The sequence below is a fragment of the Pleurodeles waltl genome, chromosome 7, assembly GCF_031143425.1.
Source record: "Pleurodeles waltl isolate 20211129_DDA chromosome 7, aPleWal1.hap1.20221129, whole genome shotgun sequence".
Lineage (NCBI taxonomy): Eukaryota > Metazoa > Chordata > Amphibia > Caudata > Salamandridae > Pleurodeles > Pleurodeles waltl.
The window spans coordinates 576,578,677-576,604,148 of record NC_090446.1 but is presented as its reverse complement, the minus strand read 5'-3'; the positions used below and the strand labels follow the sequence as shown (position 1 = coordinate 576,604,148).

The 25,472-nt window shown below is 43.6% G+C and overlaps 1 protein-coding gene across 1 annotated transcript in view; it reads right to left on the bottom strand.

The window, feature by feature from the left end:
* Positions 1-25,472, bottom strand: part of CCDC42 (coiled-coil domain containing 42) — a 164,910-nt gene that overhangs the window by 68,312 nt on the left and 71,126 nt on the right. The window contains exon 5 of the mRNA XM_069201687.1: positions 15,177-15,377. Coding sequence (XP_069057788.1) covers positions 15,177-15,377 — 201 coding nt within the window. The remainder of the gene's footprint in view (positions 1-15,176; positions 15,378-25,472) is intronic.

Here is a 25,472-nt window from a genome sequence, read left to right as displayed (position 1 = left end):
TATGTAAAGGCTCAAAAGGAGCATACATAAGAAAAGTAAGCACTAGATTAAGGTTCCACTGGGGCATAACAAAAGGCGTAGGTGGAAACATCCGTACAAGCCCTTTTAAGAATCTCTGTACAATAGGAGACTTAAACAAAGACTGTTGATCAGGCAAGCGAAGAAAAGCTGATAAGGCAGAAAGATAGCCCTTAAGAGTCCCTAAAAAGGGACCCTGTTGAGCGAGTGACAGAATGAAAAGAAGGATATTAGAAAGAGAAGAAGAAAGAGGATCACTAGACCTCTCTGTACAATATAATACAAAACGTTTCCAACTGCAGGCGTAGACCGTCTTAGTACAGGAACGCATCTGTCACTACTGTAAGATCTGGTTGGGGAAGGGAGAAGAGTCTGCCTTTGACCGAATCGCAGTTCACTAATCACTACTGCAGATCCTTTGCAGTTCCCTCTAAGATCTGAACCATGTCGGTAAGAGTTCCCTGATGCTGTGCCCATTGGAACTTCAGGTCCAACTGCAGAGCCCTCATATGCCATCTGGTTTGTTTGACTAATAGGATGCAGGAAGCCATGAGTCCCAACAGCCTCAGAGTCTGTCTCACTGAAATCCAGGATAGAGGCCAAAACATCTGTATCATAACCTGAATATCCTGGACTCGCTGCTCAGGAGGATAGACCTGATACTGCACTGTGTCAAGAACAGCTCCGATGAAAGGGAGCTTCTGAGACGGAGTCAGGTGTGACTTCGGCATGCTTATAGTGAACCCGAGCGAATGCAGGAGGTCTGCCATAGTCTGAAGGTGGGTGACGAGAGCCTGGGGTGTCGGAGCCTTCAACAACCAGTCGTCCAGGTAGGGGAAGACTGAAATCCCTAACCTGCGCAGATGAGCTGCCACCACCGCCATCACTTTGGTGAACACCCGAGGGGCACTGGCAAGACCGAAGTGGAGCCCGTTAAACTGAAAGTGCTCGTGGCCCATCTTGAACCACAAGTAACGCCTGTGGGCGGGCCAGATGGGGATGTGAAAATACGCATCCTGCAAGTCCAACGCCACCATCCAGTCTCCTTGGTCTAGGGCAGACAAGACCTGAGCAAGAGTGAGCATCTTGAATTTTTCCTTCTTGAGGAAGAGATTGACGTCCCTTAAATCCAGGATAGGGCAAAGGCCCTTGTTCTTTTGGGAAATCAGAAAGTAACGGGAATAACAACCACTGCCCATTTCTGACATTGGGACCCTTTCTATGGCTCCCTTGGGCAAGAGAGCAGTAACTTCCTCGCGGAGTAAGATCAAATGATCCTACATCAGCCGTTCTTTTACTGGAGGGATAGAGGGAAGGAAAGACTGGAAGGAGAGGGAATAGCCCTTCTGTATTATCTGCAAGGCCCATTTGTCCGATGTTATGGACTGCCAGTGAGGGAGATGAAATTGAATCCTCCCTCCAACTGGACAGACACGATCTTGCAGAACCATACTAGGAGGGCTCGGGCACTGTGGAAGAGGGGGGTTGGGTGGTGGCCGACCTCTGGCCAGACCCCCTGGGTTTGACGGTACCATGACCTCGTCCTCGCACAGGATGCTGTGAAGCCGGAGGACGGTGGCTAACCCTGAGCCGGCTGTAATGCCCAAGGATCTGCCTTCTCACCATCAAAAGGCATGTCCATCAACCTCGACTGGACATCCCCCTAAAAGCCAGTAGAACTTAGCCAGGCGTGACGACGGAGGGCCACCGTCGATGAAATCGCTCTGCCCAGTGAGTCAATTGTGTCCAAACCACACCTGATGTTAAACTTGGCTGCATCTCTCCCATCCTTGACAGCCTGGGTGAGAGTGTCCTGTATGCCCTCCGGGACCTGGGTCAGCACTTGCGCCACCGTTTCCCATAAAGTATGGTAAAAACAGCCAAATAGGCAAGAGGGGTTTACCTACCTCAATGCCAGGCTGGAGAAGGAAAACAACTTTTTTCCAAGTTGGTCCAGCCTCTTGGATTCCCTATCCGGAGGGGCGGAAGGGAAGGCACCACGGGAAGTGGAGGCTTGGACCACCAAGCTCTCTGGGGTGGGGTGTTGGGTGAGGAAACTAGGGTGGCTTGGAGCAGGTCTATGGCAGCGGCTGATTGACCTATTCACAGGAGCCCCTGTGCTGGGTTTGGACCATGTTCCCGGAAGGACATCTGTGAGGGCTTCATTGAAGGGTAACATCGGCTCTGATGTAGCAACCCCCAGCTGAAGCACCTTCGTCAGGCGATTAGTCCTGGCTGGCACCATAGGCAAGTGTAGGTCCAAGACCTCAGCTGCCCTATGCACCACCATTGCATAAGATGCACCCTCCTCCGCAGCCACAGTGGGAGGAAAGAGCATTCCAGCATCTGGAGAAGTATCCAGTCCACTGGCTTGCTCTAGATCCTCATACCAGTATCTGTTCATGCTCCAATCCATATTTTAAAGGGTCCTCAGACCCCTCCCATTTCCTCTCCCGTGCCTGGCTGTTCTGAATAAGCCTCATGCACTGATCTGGGCCTAATAGGTGCCGTCGAAGTCGGAATTGGCGGTGTGTCAACATCAGGACAGAGCGCGCTCTACGGGCGACGTAAATGCAAAAACCCACTCCTTATGCAAAGGCATATTTCATGCATTGTGTCTCTATGCAGTATGTTAACTTTTTGCATTGCAGAGCTTCCACCTTGAAAAGTCATTAATGCTGTTTGTAACTCATTGTTCATTTGCAAGGCTTACTTGCAGGACTACAGGGCATGGTCCTTTATTCTAAGACCTTCTAGAAGTCTTACTTGTAGAATGGTTGGGTGTGGCTCATGGGCGGGGCTTGGCTCTATATAAGGGAGCCAGCCCAACTCCACGTGCCCACTATTCAGAGGTCCCTGTGCAGAGCATCAGTGTTTTCCAGAGCTCCTGTCCCGGAGGCCTATCCAGTCATTTCCAGGCCTGCACTCGTTGATTTGGTGATCTTCAAGCAGGGCGGTAAGGCGGAGGTCGGGTTAGGCCCGACTCCGTTTTCCAGTGACACTCGAGTTTTGGGCCTAAACTTGAAATCGCATGTGCGATTGTTTTCATGGCATTTGTATAGTGAATTCTGAATCAGCAACAGTGTGCGTGATTCATTCCAGGCATTTACTTCTTGGCATTCAGATCGGCAGTGTGCGCGATCATTTCATGGCATTTGTATTGTGAATTCCGAATCGGCAACAGTGTGCGTGATTCATTCCAGGCATTTACTTCTTGGCATTCAGATCGGCAGTGTGCGCGATCATTTCATGGCATGTGTATCGTGAAGTCCGAATCGGCAGCAGTGTGCGCGATTCAATCCTGGCATTTACTTCTTGGCATTCAGATCGGCAGTGCGCGCGATCATTTCATGGCATTTGTATCATGAAGTCTGAATCGGCAGCAGTATGCGCAATTCAATCCTAGCATTTACTTCTTGGCATTCAGATCGGCAGTGTGCGCGATCATTTTATGGCATTTGTATCGTGAAGTCTGAATCGGCAACAGTGTGCGCGATTCAATCCAGGCATTTACTTCTTGCCATTCAGATCGGCAGAGCGTGCAATCACTTCATGGCATTTGGTTCTTGATAATCGAATCGGCAACAGTGGGCGCAATTCATTCCAGGCATTTAACCTTTGAAATACAGATCGGCAGAGTGCACGATCATTTTCTAGACATTGAAATCTAGATATGCAGTTTGATTGAGGTGCATAATACATCCTGAACATTTGAGTTTTGGAACTCTTAATCAGAGTGTGATGTAGCAGTGTTAGTCATGATTCTAGTACAGTTCATTCATGCAGAGAAAACCAGGTGTTCTTTAACCTTTGTTATAATACAGTGACTATTCCAAGAACTAATTGGAGAGTATTATTCAATGTTCATAGTATTCTTGAAACACAGATTCAATAGAGTGTTAGTCAATGTTCATAGTATTCTTGAAACACAAATTCGAAAGAGTGTTAGACAATGTTCATAGTATTCTTGAAACACAGATTCAATAGAGTGTTATTCAAGGTTCATAGTATTCTTGGAACACAGATTCAATAGAGTGTTATTCAATGTTTATAGTATTCTTGAAACCCAGATCCAACAGAGTGTTATTTATTGTTCAAAAATATAATATGTTAATTCTGGATTGTTCATATGAAAACCTTGTATAAACTTTTCTTGATTTCCAGGTACCTAGATTCTTGAGACCTAGTTATAGTGAAGCCTTAGGCCATTCATGTTTTCAGTATAAGTGTTTATTTGAAACAAAACTTATTGAAAGTCATTGTGATTAATCTTGCAATTGTGTTGTTTAACTCTTGCTTCCACAGGTCTCCTTCCCCGCTGTTCCCAATCCAAAACCCATTCCCCCACTTGGCCATTCATTAACTCTGTGCTATATTACTAGTGGAGTTTGGAGCTGCCAAGAGGTGGACATGTTGGGAAGATGCGCAAGTCCCGATGATATGGTCTCCTTGACAGAATAGTGAGCCCACAAATTTTTAATCCTTCTGGTTTGCACTATGTTCTCAATATGGACCATGGGACTATTTACTTCAGGTAGTTACGCAGCTCCAATTAGATGTAGTTGAATCTAAAAATATAGCAACCAATCTAGCAGAAAGGGTGGATCAGTTACAAAACAGAGTGGGAAAGATGGAGCTAAGTACTTTGGGTGCGGGTGGGCTTAATCCTTCAACTAACATTTCACTCTCAGTTCCCACACCCATTCCTTTGACTCCCCCAAAAAGGTTTTCGGGTGATCCTCAGAAAGCACAAACCTTTTTGACTCAAGTAGAATTGCATTTTACATATCGACCAAACACCTTCCCTGATGCCCAATCCATGGTGGCCTTCCTGCTATCCTATTTGACTAGAGACGCGGCCACTTGGGCAGTCCCTCTTGTGCGTAAAAACAGTCCCCTGCTTTATGATTGGAGAAACTTTGTCCGGGAATTTGAAAGAGTGTTTGATCGAAGAACAGTTACTTTATCCGCAGACCGAGAACTGTTAGAATTGCGACAAGGCAATAAAGACCTAGGCCCATATTTATACTTTTTTAGCGCTGTATTAGCGCCACTTTTTTACGCAAAATCGGCGAAAACTTACAAAATACAATTGTATTTTGTAAGTTTGCGCCGATTTTGCATTAAAAAATGATGCAAATGCTCAGCTAGTTTTAATCGGCTGATAGCAGAAACCTCCTGGCCTGAAAAGAAGCAAGCAGCCCTGTTCTATCAAGGACTCAAAGATGAGCTAAAAGGCATTCTTGCTCAGATCGATCCTCAACCCACGGATTGTCAAGATCTGATAAAACTTGTTTTGAGACTAGACCATCGTCTTGCGGAATGACAGGGAACACGCAAAAAGACTGAGAAATATTCCTGGCGTGTTCATGAGTACAGAGAATAACAATTTCAGAGAGAACAGTCATGAACCAATGGAAATTGGGACCATCAGGACCATCAGGCGACCTTTAACGAAAGAAGAGAAAGATCTACTTAGAAAAGACGGACAGTGTCTGTACTGTGGTCGAAAGGGCCATTTCGCCAGAGAATATCCCACAAAACCCAAAAGACAAACAAACCCCTACCAAGAAGGTTGTAGTAAATGCACAGATCAAGCAGAAAAAACAGAACACCCAAAGTGTACAGAAGGATTGCTCTTGGGTGTTGTGATGCTATTAATTGTGTTTGACCAATGACTTTGTGTTTCCCCATTGCGCATATTAGTTGCTCAATGTTCACCAGTAGCACATTGTATGTTTTGTTCAGTTTAGCCGCCTATTGGCTTTGACATGGCATTAGCCATTACATTCTGTATTCTGCCTATTGGCTTTGACATGACATTAGACATTACATTTGATATTTAGGTTAGCTGCCTATTGCCTTTAACGTGGAGTTAGACATTGCAGTTGAGAATCCAAGCTTTTTGTATGTATTTTTTGTATATCTTATATATATAACCTGCTGTGTACATTGCAACTGAGAAGTACTGTGGTATATTTTGTTTTCTTGCTGCGACTACTTTTGTGCTTGAAATCTATTAATTTGTCTCTCAAGAACTTGTGGGTGGGGAAGAATTAACAACAATAAAGGTCTTCTTTGAACTCAGAAGTGCATTCCAGAGATGTTCTGTAAGCTCTAATACGAGATAAGTAGGAAGGCAGAACATTTTGGTACCAGAAGTGGGGTAGGGTCGAATTATAGATTTCTACATGCGCAATTTAAAAGTGTAGTTGTTTTTTTTGTTGTGTAGAGAATTACAGAAGCACAGCAGACCATGTTTGAAAATGCATGTGTAGTTAAACTGCCTGATGGTGCTGTGAGAAGCATGTTTTCTTTCTGTGATAAAGCATATTTAGAAAATGTGCCTTTTGGAAGCAATGATGATCCTTTTGTTTTTGACAGAAGAGTTTGGATACATTTATCTGCTTACAGAAAAATGCAGGAGAAATGTAGGCAGTTAGAACATGAAAATAAGAATTTACGTGAGCAAATTAGCCAGAGTACATTAATGCAAGATAATGCTGAAAGTTATAAAAATGCTGTTTTAGAAGAATCTGTCTTTTCCCATTCCAGTACTGAGGGGGTTAAGACAGCTGTGAGCCACTCTGAGCCAGGTTTTTTGGCAGTCAAAGTGCATTCCTTAACTGATAACATGGAGAACGACGGAGCTCAGAATGTGATTTACGAGTTACCATCTGCACAAGTAAAACGAAAGATTTTAGAGACACCGAGTTTCATTAGCTTGATTGATTTTTGGAAACAGAATAGCCCTCATCTGAGTTAAATCCTAACACTTTGGTATATGGTCACTGGGAAAAATGATATGCAGCTGCGCGCTTGTGATTTGGCAAATGAAATAATTCAGACTTTAGGTTTCTGCGCAGTGCAAGAGGGAAACACTGATTTACATGTAAATCAGGAACAAGGGAAGAAAAGAGTGCCCCTAGCAAGGATCATACACTGGATCTGGTACCTGCAAGACAGGGCTAGAGTACCACAGGTACAAGAGTCACTAGTGAAATTGTGTGCACCATTTGAATTCGTGTCCACTGAAGATAAAAAGCATGGGGCATATTTATACTCCGTTTGTGCCGAATTTGCGTCGTTTTATTCGACGCAAATTCGACGCAAAACTAACTCCATATTTATACTTTGGCGTTAGACGCGTCTAGCGCCAAAGTTCCTGGAATTAGCGTCATTTTTTTGCGTGAACACCTTCCTTGCGTTAATGATATGCAAGGTATGCGTTCCCGTCTTAAAAAATGACTGCGATGCTATTGCGTCGTATTTATACTCCCGGGCAAAAATGACGCCCGGGAGTGGGCGGCTCTAAAAAACCCGCATTCGCACCGGATTTTAGCGCCTGGGTCAGGGCAGGCATTAAGGGACCTGTGGGCTCAGAATGAGCCCAGAGGTGCCCTCCCCTGCCCCCAGGGACACCCCCTGCCACCCTTGCCCACCCCAGGAGGACACCCAAGGATGGAGGGACCCACCCCAGGGACATTAAGGTAAGTCCAGGTAAGTATTTTTTTTAAAAAAAATTTGTGGCATAGGGGGGCCTGATTTGTGCCCCCCTACATGCCACTATGCCCAATGACCATGCCCAGGGGACAGAAGTCCCCTGGGCATGGCCATTGGGCAAGGGGGCATGACTCCTGTCTTTGCTAAGACAGGAGTCATTTCAATGGGGGATGGGCGCCGTTAAAAAATGGCGCAAATCGGATTAAGACGTTTTTTTTGCCTCAGCCTGACGTGCCCCATTTTTAGACGCCCAAACGCCATTTTTCCCTACGCTGGCGCTGCCTGGTGTACGTGGTTTTTTTTCACGCACACCAGGCAGCGCCGGTCGGCTAACGCCAGCTAACGCCATTCAATAAATACGGCGCCCGCATGGCGCTTCAGAATGGCGTTAGCCGGCGCTAATTTTTTTGGCGCGAAACTGCGTTAGCGCAGTTTTGCGTCAAAAAGTATAAATATGGCCCCATGTTTGTTTGACTAATGATTTATTAACTGAAATGTTGTTTTCTAGCACAAGAGAAGGAGCAGCGTTGTACAATGTGTGTCAGATTTTAAAGCAAGAGCTGCGTGAGATGTGTCATTTTTACACTGATTCTTGGTTCACTGCCAATGGTTTAGCCGTTTGGTTTTCCACATGGCTTGTGCATAACTGGTTCAATTCCCTTGCAGATGTTAAAGAGAAAAATTCAGAGAGAGAAGTGTTCACCCAGAATTCTGATGTAGTGGGGATGGCTAAGTGGGTGCACCAGAAATGTGAACTGCTGGGAGAAAAAGCAATTTACAGGTGGGCAGAGATGAGAGAGATGCACATTCCCCTAGATTTGATAAAAACTGTGCAGCACGCACAAGAGAAATCTGTCCCACAAGCAGTCACAGAGAGAGGAAAGTTACCAGGACAGATATGGCAAATTGATCAGGTTTTAGGGGGATTGATTGCTGCAGATTGTCAAGGAGAAATCAAAATGATGCTGATAATTGGAAAAGAATCTGATTCATTCATACAAATTGGAGACAGAATGGCCCAACTTGTCAAAAGTGCAGTGAATGGAGGTTTGGTAAAGAAGGAGTCTGCCACAGCCCTTCTGACAGTGCAAGAAAAGGGAAGCTGTGGTGCAGCAGATAAAAACCTCAGTGCTGAGGTGTGGGTTGAAGCCCTAAGTGACCCTCCAGAACCTGCAGAAATTATAATAAAGGGCCCCAAAAACGTCCTGCTGATTATAAAACAGGGAGAGGAAGGGTACATTTCAAATGACAAATGTTATTTGCAAGAAAAGTCATACTTGTTTCTTTTGCAGATCCTACCACGTTTCGCCACTGTCCCTGAGTGTGCTGTTTGGTCCCCCTTCGGGTGTGTGCGTGTGGGGTCGGGGAAGGGACCGAACCCCCAACCTGAACCTGACTGAGTAAAGTGCAAGCACCATGGATCCATTTTGCGCAAGTGGCGCCTTCAGTTCAAGCTCAACTTGTTTGATTGCATTCTTCCACTGGAACTAAGCAACCTTAACAGTTAACTGTCTGTGTTTTTTCGTGTGGAACTCTGACTTTCACTTACCTTCCAGCAAACCTTTCAGGTGGATCGTGCACCTTTACATGAGTAGAACTCATGCTACATCAAATTGCTATTTTAGAGACACTATCATCTCATTCAGAGTATTTCAGTCTTTTCTGTGAAAGATGTATCTGATGTGAAAGGTTATGAGATCAATATGTTAATCCACTTCCATTGCTTTACAGTGATTGCTTTTATCATTCAAATCTGACTTGCTGATAATGTTTTTTTTTGTGCTGATGTTTTTTTTTTGTTTTTTTTTTAAACAAGAGATATGTGAAACAAAAATTAATTGGTCATAGGGTGGAATGTGATGCTATTTATTGTGTTTGACCAATGACTTTGTGTTTCACCATTACGCATGTTAGTTGCTCAATGTTCACCAGTAGCACATTGTATGTTTTGTTCAGTTTAGCCCCCTATTGATTTTGACATGGCATTAGCCATTACATTCTGTATTCTGCCTATTGGCTTTGACATGCTGTATTCAGTTTAGCTGCCTATTGGCTTTGACATGATATTAGACATTACATTTGATATTCAGCTCAGCTGCCTATTGGCTTTGACATGACATTAGACATTACATTTGATATTTAGGTTAGCTGCCTATTTCCTTTAACGTGGAGTTAGACATTGCAGTTGAGAATCCAAGCTGTATTTTTCCAAGCTATGTTTTTGCACAAGATTAACCAAGTTGTTTTCGTCACACCAGACTAGACCTGATAAGAGAGAGTACATTTGGTGTTTTCCTTTCTGCTCAGGCTTTGAGAAGAGGAGAAGTCTAGGAGATCTGGCCAGTCTCCAAAGGCTTGCGTAGTTTTCCCGAGTCTGAGAGGAGGGGGCACGCTTTTGTAAGGATGACTCGGGGCTTCAGATATTTAGATTCGAATCTGCTTGACTTCGGGCTGGAACTTGGCGCCAGTTGCCAGTCTCCCGTGTGGGTAGATAATCTCTTTCTCGCAGTTGACCTGAATCATCAACTTGCAGACGCCAGAAAGATGAAGCTTGAAGATAGGTCTCACACGGTGATGAATTTTATTTGTTTTGCTTTGCATTGAATATCTTTGATATATAACCTGCTGTGTACATTGCAACTGAGAAGTACTGTGGTATGTTTTGTTTTCTTGCTGCGACTACTTTTGTGCTTGAAATCTATTAATTCGTCTCTCAAGAACTTGTGGCTGGGGAAGAATTAACAACAATAAAGCTCTTCTTTGAACTCAGAAGTGCATTCCAGAGATGTTCTGTAAGCTCTAATACAAGATAACTAGGAAGGCAGAACAGGTGTAACCGCGGAACCTTCACAAGATGGTAGAACATTTTTACTCGAGTCAAGACATCTAAGGCTACATCTAGAAGTACTGGTAAAGAACAAAGGACTTATCTAAAGGAAGCCATAGTAGATTCTGGGGCTACTGGTAACTTTGTTGATGCACAGTTGGTTCAAACATGGGGAATCCCTTGTACCAAGAAGAAAACACCAGAAATAGTACAAGCCATAGATGGAAAACTCTTAACTGGAGGCCCAGTGACTCTTCAAACTGTCCCCTTGTCGGTGGTCTGTAATGGGGGGGAATCAGGATACCAAGCATGAAGAGAAAATAGTCTTTGATGTCATCCATGCTCCTCAGTATGGAATTATCCTTGGACTACCGTGGTTAACTTATCATAACCCTGAAATAAACTGTCCAGAAAGGAAAGTCGTGTTCTCCTCCATCTTGTGTAATGAAAAATGTCTCCAGACATCAAGTGTCACAGATCCTCGCAAATCCCACATAGCAATAGCCGCTGAAACAGATGTAACGCTGCCTTTGCAGTATTCATCACTCCTTGATGTTGTTGACAAAAAAGAAGCCTTCTCCACCGCCCCAGTCTTGACTCATCCTGATACTGACTTGTCCATTCATAGCAGAAGCAGATGCTTCAGACATGGCAATTGGGGCAGTGTTATCGCAACACAGCAAAGTTAATTACCAAACGCACGAGCTAGCCAGACAAGAATCTACCTTGTTACCCGCAATCCAGCCTCCCAGAGCTGTCACTGCTCCAGACAAGGGGCCAGATGTACGAAACGTTTTGCGACTCGCAAACGGCAAAATCTGCCGTTTGCGAGTCGCAAAACGCGTATCCCAATGCAGAAATGCATTTTGCGAGTCTTACCGACTCGCAAAATGCATTTCAGACTCGCAAATAGGAAGGGGTGTTCCCTTCCTATTTGCCAGTTGCATTGGGATGCAATACCATTTGCGACCGCATATGCGGTCGCAAATGGCATCGCAGTTACCATCCACTTCAAGTGGATGGTAACCCAATCGCAAATTGGAAGGGGTCCCCATGGGACCCCTTCCAGTTTGGGACTGGACCCCAAAATATTTTTTCAGGGCAGGGAGTGGTCCAAGGGACCACTCCCTGCCCTGAAAAAAACTGAAACTAAAGGTTTCGGATTTTTTTGAAATGCAGCTCGTTTTCCCTTAGGGAAAACGGGCTACATTTCAAAAAAAAAAAACTGCTTTATTGACAAGCAGGTCGCTAACATGGAGGCCTGCTGACGACAGCAGGCATCCATGTTAGCGAGTGCCTATACTCGCAATGGGGCCGCAATTTGCGACCCACCTCATGAATATTCATGAGGTGGGTCATTGCGACCCCATTGCGAGTTGCAGTCGGTGTCTGAGACACCGTACTGCATAGCAATTTGCGACTTGCAAATTGTGAGTCGCAGGGACTCGCAATTTGCAAGTCGCAAATTGCTTTCTACGTACATCTGGCCCAAGGTTCTTTGAATCATAAAAAACGAAGACTTTTTTGAAGAAATCCGTAATTCTTTCACCATTGAGAAATGGCAGACATGGGCTCAAACTGATCCCAAGAGGTCAATCAAACAAGGACTACCTTTCCATGATGCCCGTTTATTTGTTCCAACTACCAAGTTGTGCAAATTGGTATTTCATTGGCTGCATGTTATACCTACGGCAGGTCATCCAGGTATTCCTAAAACTCTTGGATTAGTCCAACGTTACATTTGGTGGCCTACTTTGATAAAAGATGTCAAGCAGATGGTAGCTAACTGTGACGTTTGTGTTTGCATCAAGACAAGTCATTCAAAACCGAAAGGATTGTTACATCCTCTCCCAACTCCACTTCGACCGTGGGAGCACATCTCATTAGACTTTATTACTAGCTTACCCATTGTTCGACATCACTCAGTAACCCTCGTGGTGGTAGATAGTCTCACAAAAGATGCACTCTTCATTGCTTGCAAGAAATTGCCCACCTCCAGTGAACTGACAACAATCCTTTTAAATCGAGTGGTCCGATATCACGGATTACCAAAAATGATTCTGTCTGATCGAGGTTCACAATTTGCCTCTAACTTCTGGAAAACGTGGTGCAAAACGCTTCAAATCACTTCTACACTGTCTACCAGTCATCATCCTCAAACGGATGGCCAAACTGAGAAACTAAATCAGACCTTGAAACAATATCTGCATGCTGAGAAAGCACTTCATTCTTGGACATCGACCCTTTGATTAGCTGAACTAGCCTACAATCACTCGTATCATACTTGCACTGGTGTCACCCCCTTTTTTGGTCTGTTTGGCTATCATCCTGATACCCTGCCAATCAGGATACCACCGGAAAGTTCACTTACACCAACCCTGTCAGAGACGATTCAACAAGTCCATCAAACCCAGAAACAAATCCAGCAACATCTAGATAAAGTTAAACAGAAGTCTAAAAGGCATTATGACAAGAAACATTGTGAAGGACCCCAATATAAGCCAGGTGACAGATTGTGGCTTTCCACACGTCATACTGACTTCAAGAAAAAGGATATGTTTAATCCCAAATTCATAGGGCCTTACACCGGGATCTGGTCTCCTTGACACGTCGTATGACCACCAGAAGGCGCCGGTGATGGAGGGAGCGTCGATGTCGGGCCTGCTGCCGGAGGAGGTCGACTGTGAGATACCGGATCTACTATCGGATCCCGGAGGTCCCCAAAGGTGCCAAGGCCAAAAGCCGCCGACGTTGAATCCGATGGTGCTCCTGCTCACCCCAGGGGGCCCAAAGACCCACCCGAGGGTGCAGCCTGCTCAAAAACAAGGCGCATAGCCTTGTAAAATTCTTTGATTTGAGCGGGGGTCACTCTGGTCCCATGAAAAGGGGGAAGACGCAGAGTCGGCCCTGGTGACGGCTCCGTGGCACCGCGCTCAGAACGTCGACATTCCCTGGATGCCTAGTCGGCCAATGGGCGTGACTAAGTCGAAGTCCACTTGGACTTCTTCTTCTTGTGCCTCTTACCTGAATGCCCCGAAGACCTCGAATGCGAGAAAGGTGACTGGGGCTCCTGAGCGGTGCCGCAACCTCCTCCTAGAGCAGGACTGTGATCTCCTTGGAGTCATGCAAACTGAAGACAGCTGCCGGGCCGCTAGAAGCTTGAGAGATCTTTCTCTCAAAGCCTTCGGAGCCACGGCCCGACAGTCGGAACACAACTTCAAATCGTGGTCCTTTTCAAGGCACCAGAGACACACCTGATGTGGATCCGTACCCGACATGGTGCAATGACATGCACCACACGGTTTAAATCCAGTCTTTCTCGAAGACATCGCTCAGACAATTCGAAAAAGCTTCGACAAAACCGTTGAAAAAAGGGTAGCTCTTCCAGGTCTGCGCTTAACCAGCGCAGAAGGAAAAGAACTGATGTACGTGCGCTGGGGTGGTGCCTATATAGAAGGCCGTGACATCACAGATGTCTCCAACGACGCCACACGGAGGCGGACGATGCATGGGGATCCGAACGACGCCACCCGACGGCACGCGCAGGGTACTGCTCAGCATAAAAATTCCAGATTTGATGCTGACGCCACGGAATTCTAAGGTAAGGAATCTGCAGCTAGAAGTCTCTATCAGATACATGAGTCTTACAGACATTTTGCAGAGAAATGTTGTCTTTATGTTTCATTTCATGCAACATCCACAAAAAAGGTTTTCCACACATATGAGAAATTTGAGGGCGTCAGTGATATTATTTGCAGTAATATTAATGAGCTGTTGCTGTGTTATAATATTAAAAGAACGTCACGGTTTCTGAATATTAGATGTAACACATGTAGAATTTGGACGTGCCTGTGCGCTGTCAGTGACCTGGACAAAATTGGTATGAATAAGCTGAAATTGGATCAAAGTTCAAACTGTTCTGTGCAGGGGCCCCCAATATCCATTTGGCCCAGAGCCCCTACAATCCTTAAAATGTCCCTGAAAGTGTTAACTGAGGGAGTTCCCGGAATTGGCTATTACCTAATACGTTTTACTCTCCTATTGTGCCTCGTGTACATAAAGCCATATATGTTCTAAAAAGGCATAGAATTGAATGCATATTCAACTTATTTCAAGGTATCATACGTGTTAACTGTATCTGAGTTCCCAAACTTACATTACAGTTCAGAGTAAGCCATGGCTGCTCGCTGTCACTATCCTGCGAGTGGCAAATACCACATAGCATTGCAGGGAGCACGGTAGTAGTATCTAACATCTGGAGGTTCACAGATAACAGGCAGTACTTGTCAAAAAGATTGCTTAGTACCTCTGTGTCCCCAGGTTGAGGATAATTGGCATGGCGAGCACCATGTTGTCTAGTCCTTACCTCTTCAGAGACCTCCAGCATCTTTTTCACTGAGCTAAATAACATCAGACTTTACTCACTATTCCTTTGACCTTTACCTCATCAGACACCTTTAACCCTCTTTTCCTCTAACTCTCAACTCTTGGAATCATTAACTGACTTATTGCCCAACCCTCTCCTCATCCACCTTTCCCACCACGTTGTCATCTGAACATTGCTACATTATATAAAGGCCATCTGCTCTTCTGACACCTTATTACTTCCTTCCTCCATTTTGTCCTATATCCCTCACCCCTCACATCCTTGGACATCTCCACTAGTTTGCTCTCACATTCAAACCAAATTGGTTGGCTCCACCATCTTGTTCATTGATCTTTGTCTCTTAGATGCTTGCATCTCCTTGTATATTGGATATCCCCAGGAATTGCTCCTGTACCCCTTATCTCATTGGAGGTCTCACCAACCTTATCCATTGACCCTCACCTCATCCGATGACTCCACCACCTTTTCCAAGTAGTCATTGAAGATGGAGTATTTCTTCAGCTTGCGACTAAGCTTAAAGCGTTCCTTCCGCAACTGTTCCGTCTCAGTTCGCACATTCAGCAGGTCTTTCTCTTTCTGCCGCTTCAACTCACGCTCGTGGTTGGCCTTCTTCAAGGCTCGAATTCGCTTCTGGTCATTCTCCTGTGGAGGTTAGAAATTCAGAGAAATGTGAGTCAATGGCATTGCCTTTGAATGGTCAGCTTGTACATCAGGCTCTTGCTTACTCTTATGTGAGATGCTCTGCAAATATCTTATCGGATGTGGAAAACTGGTTCAAGAGTGGAGGAAGAGGTGGCGGATGGAAAGTGGAGGTGGGAGTCGAAAGTAGGGTATAGAAGGAAAGGATACTGTGCTTCCTAAACGCACAGATGTGTGAGGCCATAAGTGGACATAGTGTGGCTTATGGAAATAAAGGATTCTTAAAGATAATGGGGGTTATTACAACTTTGGAGGAGGTGTTAATCCGTCCCAAAAGTGACGGTAAAGTGACAGATATGCCACCAGCCGCATTACGAGTTCCATAGGATATAATGGACTCGTAATACGGCTGGTGGTATTTCCGTCACTTTACCGTCACTTTTGGGGCGGATTAACACCTCCTCCAAAGTTGTAATAACCCCCAATGTGTCTATTGCTCACATGCACCACTGATTTGCGTATAATGTCAAAGTGTGTCTAGTTATACATATGCAAATACTATCTTGGTATGTGAGTCTGTGTGCACTGATTGTGCATGTGTGGTATTGCCGGTGTTGACATTGTCCAGGTTTGTCCCTGTGTTTGATCAGAATGTTTCTCAGATTTGTCCGTGACTGTGTAGGTGTCACATGTATTTATGTGCAATAGCTTTTCAGGGTCCTTTGTGTGCAGGTGTTGTTCAGGTGTCCACATTTGTGTTCAGGCTTTGTACAGATGCCTTTCTGAGTGTGGAGCTCTTGCATTAGTGTTAAAAATGCATGTTTGGTTCCTGTGCAGCCGTGCCATTTTGTCTGTAGTTGTACTGCATATGCTTTCTCCCGTAAGCTCTTTGCATTTGCATTAATGCGTGCATGTGTTGATGATGTGTATCCTGGTCCTGACCAGTTATTATTCACAAATACCATAGAGTGGGCATTGCCTTGGAATTAGCCATGACCCTGAGTATGATAGATGTTTTTTGTCTATGCGGATACATTTCTGGGTATTGTGTGTTTTTGATATGCATCTGATATTCAATCAATCAGTCAATTAATATTTTATTTGTTGCAGCTAATAAGCCATACAAATAAATAAATACACCCCTTTAATAACAGACCACCCGCTGGGTAATTGATGATATAATACAAACATCAAATCAAGAATAATACAAACTGTGAAGGGTCTTATCTCGTTATTTTCTAAGTAGACATATTAGAAGATGCTGGTGTAAAAATATACTTTCTAAGTCCCTTCTTAGGCACAGGGTCATGCCCTCTCAGTTTCCAGAATAGGGGAAGGAAGAACTACTCCCTTAGCAAAATATATTTAGTGCAAATGAACATGAACTAAGTTACTGCCTCTCAGCCATCAAATTCAGAGTTTCAGTATTCCGAGCAATCTTTAGTGGTGGACCATTTTTTAATGCAAGATTGAACAGGTAAAGTACTTAGGCCTTGATTTATACTTTTTGGTGCAAAACTGCACTAACACAGTTTTGCACCAAAACGTTTAGCACCGGCTTGCACCATTTCTGTGCACCAGCAGGGCACTATGTTTATGGAATGGTGCAAGTCGGTGCAAAGGGTAGGCTAGTGTAAAAAAAATGCCGTTAGTCGGATGGGGCTCCTGGTATGGAAGAAGGGGGTTTTGCACCAAAAAATGACGCTAGGCAGGTTAGAGTAAAACAAAATGACTGTAACCTGCCTAGAGTCATTTTCTGATGCAAAACCATCCATACCACATGACTCCTGTCTTAGAAAAGACAGGAGTCATGCCCACCACCCCAATGGCCAGCACAGGGGACCAGGTTCCCCTGGGCATGGCCATTGCACCCTGTGCCATGAATGGGGGCCCATTTCAGGCCCCCCCCTATGGCACTTTAAAAAATAAAATACAATTCTTACCTGTACTTACCTGGGATGGGGTCCCCCATCCTCCGCTGTCCCTCTGGTGTGGGTGGGGGTGTCCCTGGGGCCTGGGGAGGGCACCTGTGGGCTTATTCCATGGTGTTCCACCAGGGAAATAGGGCCACAGGTCCTCTCTGAAAGCTTTGCACCATTTTTGGACCCCTCCTCCCTCTTGTGCACTATTTTTGCACAGGAATATAAATATGCCGTTAAGGCCATAGAGTCATTTGTTGCATGGAAACACCTACCTTTCATCTCATTAAGGCAAGGTATGTGTCCACATCCAAAAAATGACTTTAACTCCATAAATTTGGTGCTAGAATGGTCTAATGCCAAAGTATACATATGGAGTTCGTTTTGCACCGAATTAGAGTTTAAAAAAGTGACGCTAATTTGGTGCAAAGAGAGTATAAATATGCCCCTTAGTCTAAATTTTATGTAGAGGCTTCTCTCTAGCTCTGGTATTAACTGGTCTCAGTAAAGTTCATAGATGCTGTAGGATCTGTATTCCAGATACAGAAGCATGACCTTCCAGTTACCACTATAATATACACAGACCTATGTTTTATTTTTCTCAGGAATAAAGATGTTGCGCGTGGTCACAGTGTCTTGCAACTTGCAGAAAGTTGTTAGCTGCACACCAAACTTGAAAACTTGTCTGCGGAGCCCAAATATGTGAAAAAACTCGATTCATGCACCCTCCAAACAATGTCTGTATTCGAGGGACAAAAATAAGCTAAGTTAACTAATGAAAGAAGGCTTTTTGATATTTTTGTAGATGCTGTCTAACAGAAAAAGCCCTAACCATAACGCGTGAATATCTTTATATTTGGAAATAGGGTTGATACAAACATGGCCACTGTCATATGCTAAATGAACCATCTGCTTAGGAAACACAAGCCTTGAAAAAGTTCAGCGGATGAAACATGTTTTGACTGTAGCTGTCAAACATATTTACGAAGACTGAATTGTCTAAAAAGCACCGGGAACAATAGAAGAATTCACATTGTATGATTTTTCTACCTCTGTGATAGACAAGTGTACTCGGCTGACACAAAGCCAAATATAACTTCGGAGTGTGCTGTACAATAAACAACTTTGTATATTTGTTTGGAAACTCTTCTATGTGTCCGAGTTTTTGACACTTTTTCACAACTGGGTGTCACAGTTAGGTTTGCACTTTAGGATTATAAAACCAGTTGAAAATCCACAAATAATAAAGAATATACAGAAAAGTGATCAGTGTAGCAAATGTTTCCAGTTTCTGCTTACTTTTGCAGGTTGTGGTGATCCTCAAAAAGGCTTCTAAATTAACATCAGTAGTCCCTAATCTCTGTGTGGATCTAAATAATCGGAAATCCAGGCCAGGAGTCAACGCTGCTAAGCGGTTGAAAATAGGATAAATTAAACCCTGATACTAAAAGGAGGTGATCTAGTATTGCCAAGATGCAGAGACTACAAAGGATGTTCTCCACAAACCCACTTAAGAAAGTCTTATCCTGGGTTACCATCAGCAGGCACGAGGGCCCCATGAAGGAGGCTGACAGGTTCACCAGTTGACACTATTTCTGTTAATGCCAGCCTCTCTTGTTTTTTTACTGCTTGAATTAAATATTACTACATCCTCAACCCTTTCCTGTGCCAGTTCTTAAAAGAATTACGACCACCTCCCCCAGGCAAACCATGACTTAGTGAAAAACAGAAAAAGCCTACCGCCTTCCCTCTGACCTCCTCATGAGGCACTTCTTTGTCCAAAGAACTATAACGGGGAGGAACATACACATACGTGTTCTTTTGACTGTGCTGCCATGGACTGCATCACAGCCCTGGGGGGGCCAATGCACCGGTCTTCCAAAAGTTGACTGTACCGGGGCCCGAGTAGTCATGACAGGACCATGCCTCCCATGCACTGGGGCTGAACTTGGCAGGATATTCTCTGGCTCCTGCTCCTTTCAAGTGGTGGCTATGGGTGGGGGCCTCCATGTTTCCCCTCTCTGCACTTCCTGTTTTCTGGACTTTTTGGGTTATTTACTTACAAAGGGCTGTAAATAAATAAGACCACTAATGAATATTTTAAAGGCTGAATTCATTCAAGTTTCTACCTAGGGACAGGAAGCTTTTCCTTATAAGATGACAAAAGACATTATATAATATAGAATAAATAGTTTGCGGCATATTTATACTCTGTTTGCTCCAAATTTGCATCAAAGATTTTGACGCAAATTCGGTGCAAACCTAACACCATATTTATACTATGACGCCCGGCACCGCGAACGTCAAAATTCCTCCGCGTGCGTCATTTTCTGGATGCGGGAAACCGCCTTGCGTTAATGACATGCAAGGTAGGCGTTCCCGTCCAAAAAATGACTTCAAGGTCTGTGCGCCTTATTTATACTCCTGCGTCATTTTGACGCACAGGAGTGGGCAGGCCTTAAGAAATGGCACATAGCCTAATGTGCGCCGTTTTTTAACGCCTGGGTAAGGGCAGGCATTAAGGGGCCTGTGGGTGCACTTCCATGGTCTCTGACCATGGAAGCAGTCCACAGGTGCCATCCCCTGTCCCCAGGGACACCCCCTGCCACCCTTGCCCACCCCTGGAGGACACCCATGGATGGGGGGACCCATCTCAGGTAAGTAGAGGTAAGTATATTTTTTTATTTTTTGAAGTGGCATAGGGGGGCCTAACATGGGCCCCCCTATATGCCACTGTGCCCAATGGCCGTGCCCAGGGGACAGTAGTCCCCTGGGCACGGCCATTGGGCAAGGGGGCATGACTCTTGTCTTTGCTAAGACAGGAGTAATTTCAATGGGGGTTGTGTGTCAAAAAATGGCGCAAGTCTGGTTAGAGCCATGATTTTTTACTCTAATCTGACTTGCACCATTTTTTTACGCACTACCCCAATTTTTCCCTACGCCGGCGCTGCCTGGTCAGAGCCATTTTTTTTTACTCTGACCAGCCCGCAGCGCCGGCTAACGTCAATCCATAAATAAGGGGCCTGCCTGGCGTGTTGGAATGGCGTTAGTCGGCTGTAAAAGAGGACTTTTCCAAAGTATACTTATAATTTAAGGTACAAAATGCCAACATATTGTGATAAAATGTATAATAAACAATAAATGTATTATACAAATAAAAATACTTTTAAATTATTAATAGTTATTAAATAATAAAACAGAGTATAAATAAGTATACATACCAGCAAATAAAAGAATGTAAAACATTTTACATTTATGAAAACAAATAATGTAGGAAATATTTAACAATATTTTTTAAAGACTAAAAATAACAAAACAGGTAAAAATAGAAAATAGTGTTACAAGTAAAAAAGAGGATAGTGTAAAAGCACAATAGAACTATAATAAAAAAAACTATATTAAAAATAATCTGGTAAATACACTAGTCTATCGCGAATCCAAAACCATTAAAGAACTAATAAAAACTATATAAATACGCTATTGTAACTATAGTCGCCCAAACATTAGGAAAAAGGAAAAGTTACACATGTGTGGTGATAGTTCTGCAACATATGAATCTTTATTAATAGTCACAAACTAAGAATAATTCCGTGCTGCCTGTTTGGACCCTGGAATACCTTCTTCAATATGTCTTTTGTCTCATAAAAGTCTTAATTATATTAATGACTTGAATCATTTTCTTCATAGTTGCAGTGTGGACTATCAGTGATGTATTTTGCCTTGAAATGCTGAAGCAGTGTAGTATGAACAGAAGTGAGAGGAAAAGAAAGCCTTTTTAAAAACTGCAATACTGTCATAGAAAAAAGGCTGGCCCTGAAAGAGGTAACATGAAAGGAAAAAACAGCCTGATGGGCTGAAATTGAAAACTTGAAAACAAAGTCTGTACCTTTAAGGACCCTTGAGACACCCCTTCCCAGAATGCACTGCAGTGGCAGTTTGCCTGAGAGCGTCAGTTCTTTTTTGCAGTGATCATAGAACACTGACTGATGTGACAGCCGGGGAGGAGGGAGGGTGTTTAGGACTTCAATGAAGATTCCTACGATGCAGAACTATAGCTACAGGTATTTAACTTTTCCTTCTGCACCGTAGGATCTTCATTAATAGTCATAAACTTAGAACAGAGTAGCAAGCTAACAAATATCTTCCTGAAACGGCTGTCAGTAATCATACACTATGAGACTACAAGCAAATTATTTGATACCTAATAGATTTAAAAAAGTGCAACTTGTACCTAGGAGGACAAGATAGTCTATTTGAAAAGGTTTCTCAATGTTTCTTGTCCAACTCGAGAATCAACTAAAATTTCAGTGACTAGGTTGTAGTGTTTTGTGTATGTATGTAGGACCTCCAAGTCGCTGTCTTGCAAATGGCCTGTGTAGGGACGTTTCTCATCCATGTAGTGATGGCAGCTTTTCTTCGAGTTGAATGGGCTCTTGGCTTATAAGGTAGAGGCTTATTTGCTATTTGATAACGTATGGATATGCAAGACACAATCCACCTTGTTATGGTTTGTTTAAAGTTCATTAGATCTTTTCTGATAGGGCCATAATTTATGAAAAGGTGTTTAGAGTTTTTAATGGCATTTTGTTTGTTCAAATAAAACCGTAGGACTCTTTCTAGGTCTACAGAATGCAGTGCTCTCTCTGCTTGAAAGGAGGGATTCAGAAAAAACGTAGGTAGTGTGATGGATTATTTGATGTGGCAGTCAGAGACTACTTTGGATAAAAAAGAAGGATATGTGCGTGGTACTAATCTGTTATGGTGAAATACCATAAATGGTTCTACTGAAGCGAGAGTCTGCCATTCACTAACTCTTCGAGCTGAGGTGATTGCAACTAGAAAAGCTGTTTTCCATTATAAGTTTTGAAGAGATGCCTTATGGATAGGCTCAAAAGGGGGGCCCATTAGTTTAGATAATACTAAGTTCAGTTCCCAAGACCTTTTTGAGTCCATCTAGGAATGCTTTGACTACTGAAATCTTGAAAAAAGATTGTTGTGCTGTATTTTGTTTGTACACCGTGATGCCTGCTAGGTAAACTTTAATCGAAGAGAATTAAATTCCTGATTTGGCTAAATGTAATAGGTACTGTAGAATTACGTTCTCTTGTACAGCAATGTGATTGTAGTTTCTGTCCGTACACCATAAGCAAAAACATTTCCATTTAAACGCATAACATGTCATACTGGATGGACGTTTAGCTTATTTTAAAATGTTCATGCATTCTGCAGGGAGATTTAGGTGTCCATACTGGGTGATCTCAGGAAGCATGCTGCCAAATTCAAAGACTGGATCGTTAGATGTAGAATCTTGCCCTGGCCCGTGGATAGCAGGTCTGGTCTGCATGGCAGATGTTTGTGACGGGCTATGGATAGCTGAAGGAGATCTGTGTACCACCACTGTCTCAGCCAATCCTGAGCTCAGAATCATTGTAACCTGAGATGCAATTCATTTCTTGATTACTTTTGGGATCGATGGAATTGGTGGAAAGGCGTATAAAAAATGGAATTGACCAGTTCATCAAAAGGGCATTGCCCAGAGACTATGGTTTAATAGCTCTGGATGCATTATTTTGCCATTTTTAGTTTTAGATGGTGGCAAATAAATCTAATGGTGGCATTTCCCAGTCTTTGAAGAAACCTTGAAGTACCTTGTCGTTGAGTACGCATTCATGATTGTCATCGTGATGATGGCTGAGGAGATCTGCTTCTAAACTTTATACCGCTGGTATGTGGAAGGCTGTAATGGAGAGCACTCTTGCCAGGACCCAGTGCCACACTATTTGAGTTTGAAGAGAAAGCCGCCTTGATCTTGTTCCACCTTGTATGTTGATATAAAACATTGAGGTGGTGTTGTCTGTCTGGATCAGCAGGCCTTTTGATTGGAAAGCTGGAAGAAAAGCTTTGGGAGCCAGATGAACAACTTTCAGTTCTAATAAATGTATGTGATACTGTTTTTCTCTTTGGGACCAGAGACCTTGGATAGTCAGGTGATTCATATTAGCGCCCCAGCCTGTCAAAGAGGCGTCTGATCTTCCAAGAACATATGAAGTGGTCTCATGTACAGGCATGCATTCAGAACTATATAAATGCATGATGCCACTGACCCGAGTAAGGACGCTACTTGTCTTACTGTCGGCTTGGACTGAAGTAGAAGATGTGTACACTTCTTTTGTATAGATAATACTCTCTCTTCCGTAGGAAACACCTTTTCTTTTTTAGAGTCAAGGGTTGATCGTAGGAAATTGAGACGCTGCCGTGGTGTTGATATTGATATTTCTGAATTGACTTGTAAACCTAGTGATGTTAGAATAGATGTTGTCATGGCATAGGCTTGTTTGGCTTTGAGCAGAGTATGCCCTTATTAGCCAGTCATCCAGGTATGGATATACAAATATACCTCTTCTCCTTAGTAGTGCTGCAACTGCTGCCATGCATTTGGAAAAGGCTTGAGGATTTGACTTTAGGCTGGAAGGGAGTACTGTGTACTGATAGTGATGATTGCCTACTACAAACTGTAGGAATTGTCTGTGACGTGGAATTATTGGGTGTGAAAATACGCATCTTGGAGATTTACTGCACAGAGCCAGATGTTTTTTTGTATATAAGGAAAAATTTGGTGAAGAGACAGCATCCTGAGTTTTTTCTCCTTTATAAACTTGTCGAGCAGTCTGAGATCTAGTATAGGCCGAAATTGGTTGGGTTGATGTTTCTTTTGAACTAGGAAATATCTTGTGCATACTCCCAAGTTCCTTTGATGATGAGGAATTTTCTGTATTGCTTTTTTTCTGCAGTAAAAGAGATGCTTCTTTTTTGAGTATGTGCAAAAGGGTTGTAGAAACTTGTTTTGGAGGGATTGTTGTTGGAGCACTTGAGAAACGAAGAGCATACCCTTGTGGAATGATATTTAGAACCCATTTGTCCATTGTGATCTTTCTCCACTCTTCCAGGAAATGTTGCACCGCTCCCTCCACAGGAGTGGGTAACAGTGGAAAGGGTAGACACTTCTCACTGCTTAGATTGAGAGTTTGTGCCTTTGGCGTGCGAAGACTTGTGTGTAGGAGATTGTTTCTTTTGGTATCTGCTCTGGTATGACCTTTGCGGTTGCCTTTGTGGTTGGTATTGGTAAGGCTATCTAGTGGTTTGAACCCTATGATAGTAATTGCGTTTGTCCCTGGGCTTAAACTGCTTGAAGATTTTTTTCTGTTCTTCCAGTCGTACAGCCTTAAGGTTTCTGCTTCATTTTTCATTCTTAACACTTCTTCCTCCATATGTTTTCCGAATAAGGAGGATCCAGAGAATGGCAGATTGGCAATGTTTTATTATGCATCAGGTTTTAACAACAAGAGTGTTAGCCAGGACGTGCGTCAAAGAGAAATCCTGTGTGCAAACACCGTGGTGGATAGCTCCACCGAATGCACTGCTGCACTCATGGATTGATTACCATTAGGGAGCCCTCCTCGACAATCTCTCAGAAGTCTTACTGACGGTGGGTGGGGAGATCATCCATGACTGACTTCATACCTTCCCAAATTTCTCAATGATACCACCCTAGTAGAGCCACAGAATTGGCATCACATTGATGGATGGTAGCTGTGCCGCACATTTTCTTTCCTATTGCATCCATTCTCTTGCTCTCATGATCTGGTTGAGCTGGTGTCTCTGGAGCAGATGCATGTCTTTTTTGTACAGCTGTTATAATTACTGAATCCGGTTTTGGATTCGACTTGAAGACATCTGGATCCATTTGAGGTGGTTTATATTTTTTAAGTAGCCTTGGAGTTGCTGCTTTTACTGTTTCTGGGTTAGAAAAGTTTTCTTGAACTATCTTCATGAGACCAGGGAGCATCAGGAGAAAGGGTCTAGTGAAGGACCTGGGTTGCAGAGTCTCCAAAATTACCAATACTGATGGTTGAGGAGTGTCCAGTTGAATGTTAAATTAATTTAGAGGCTCCCCTTATTAGAGTGTCTTGAAAAGTGATGATTTCATCAACTCGCAATACTCCATTCAGAGACTGTGCTGGAGAAGTCAGAGTATAAGAAGAGGTCATCAAGTCTGGTGATCTGGACCTCAAAGATGGAGAAGAAGTTCTGGTAGAAACCAGTGTTGTAGGTGTTGTTTCAGCTGGTGATGGAGCCTTCCATTTTATAATTAGAGACACAGAAGTTGCCCTTTTGCATT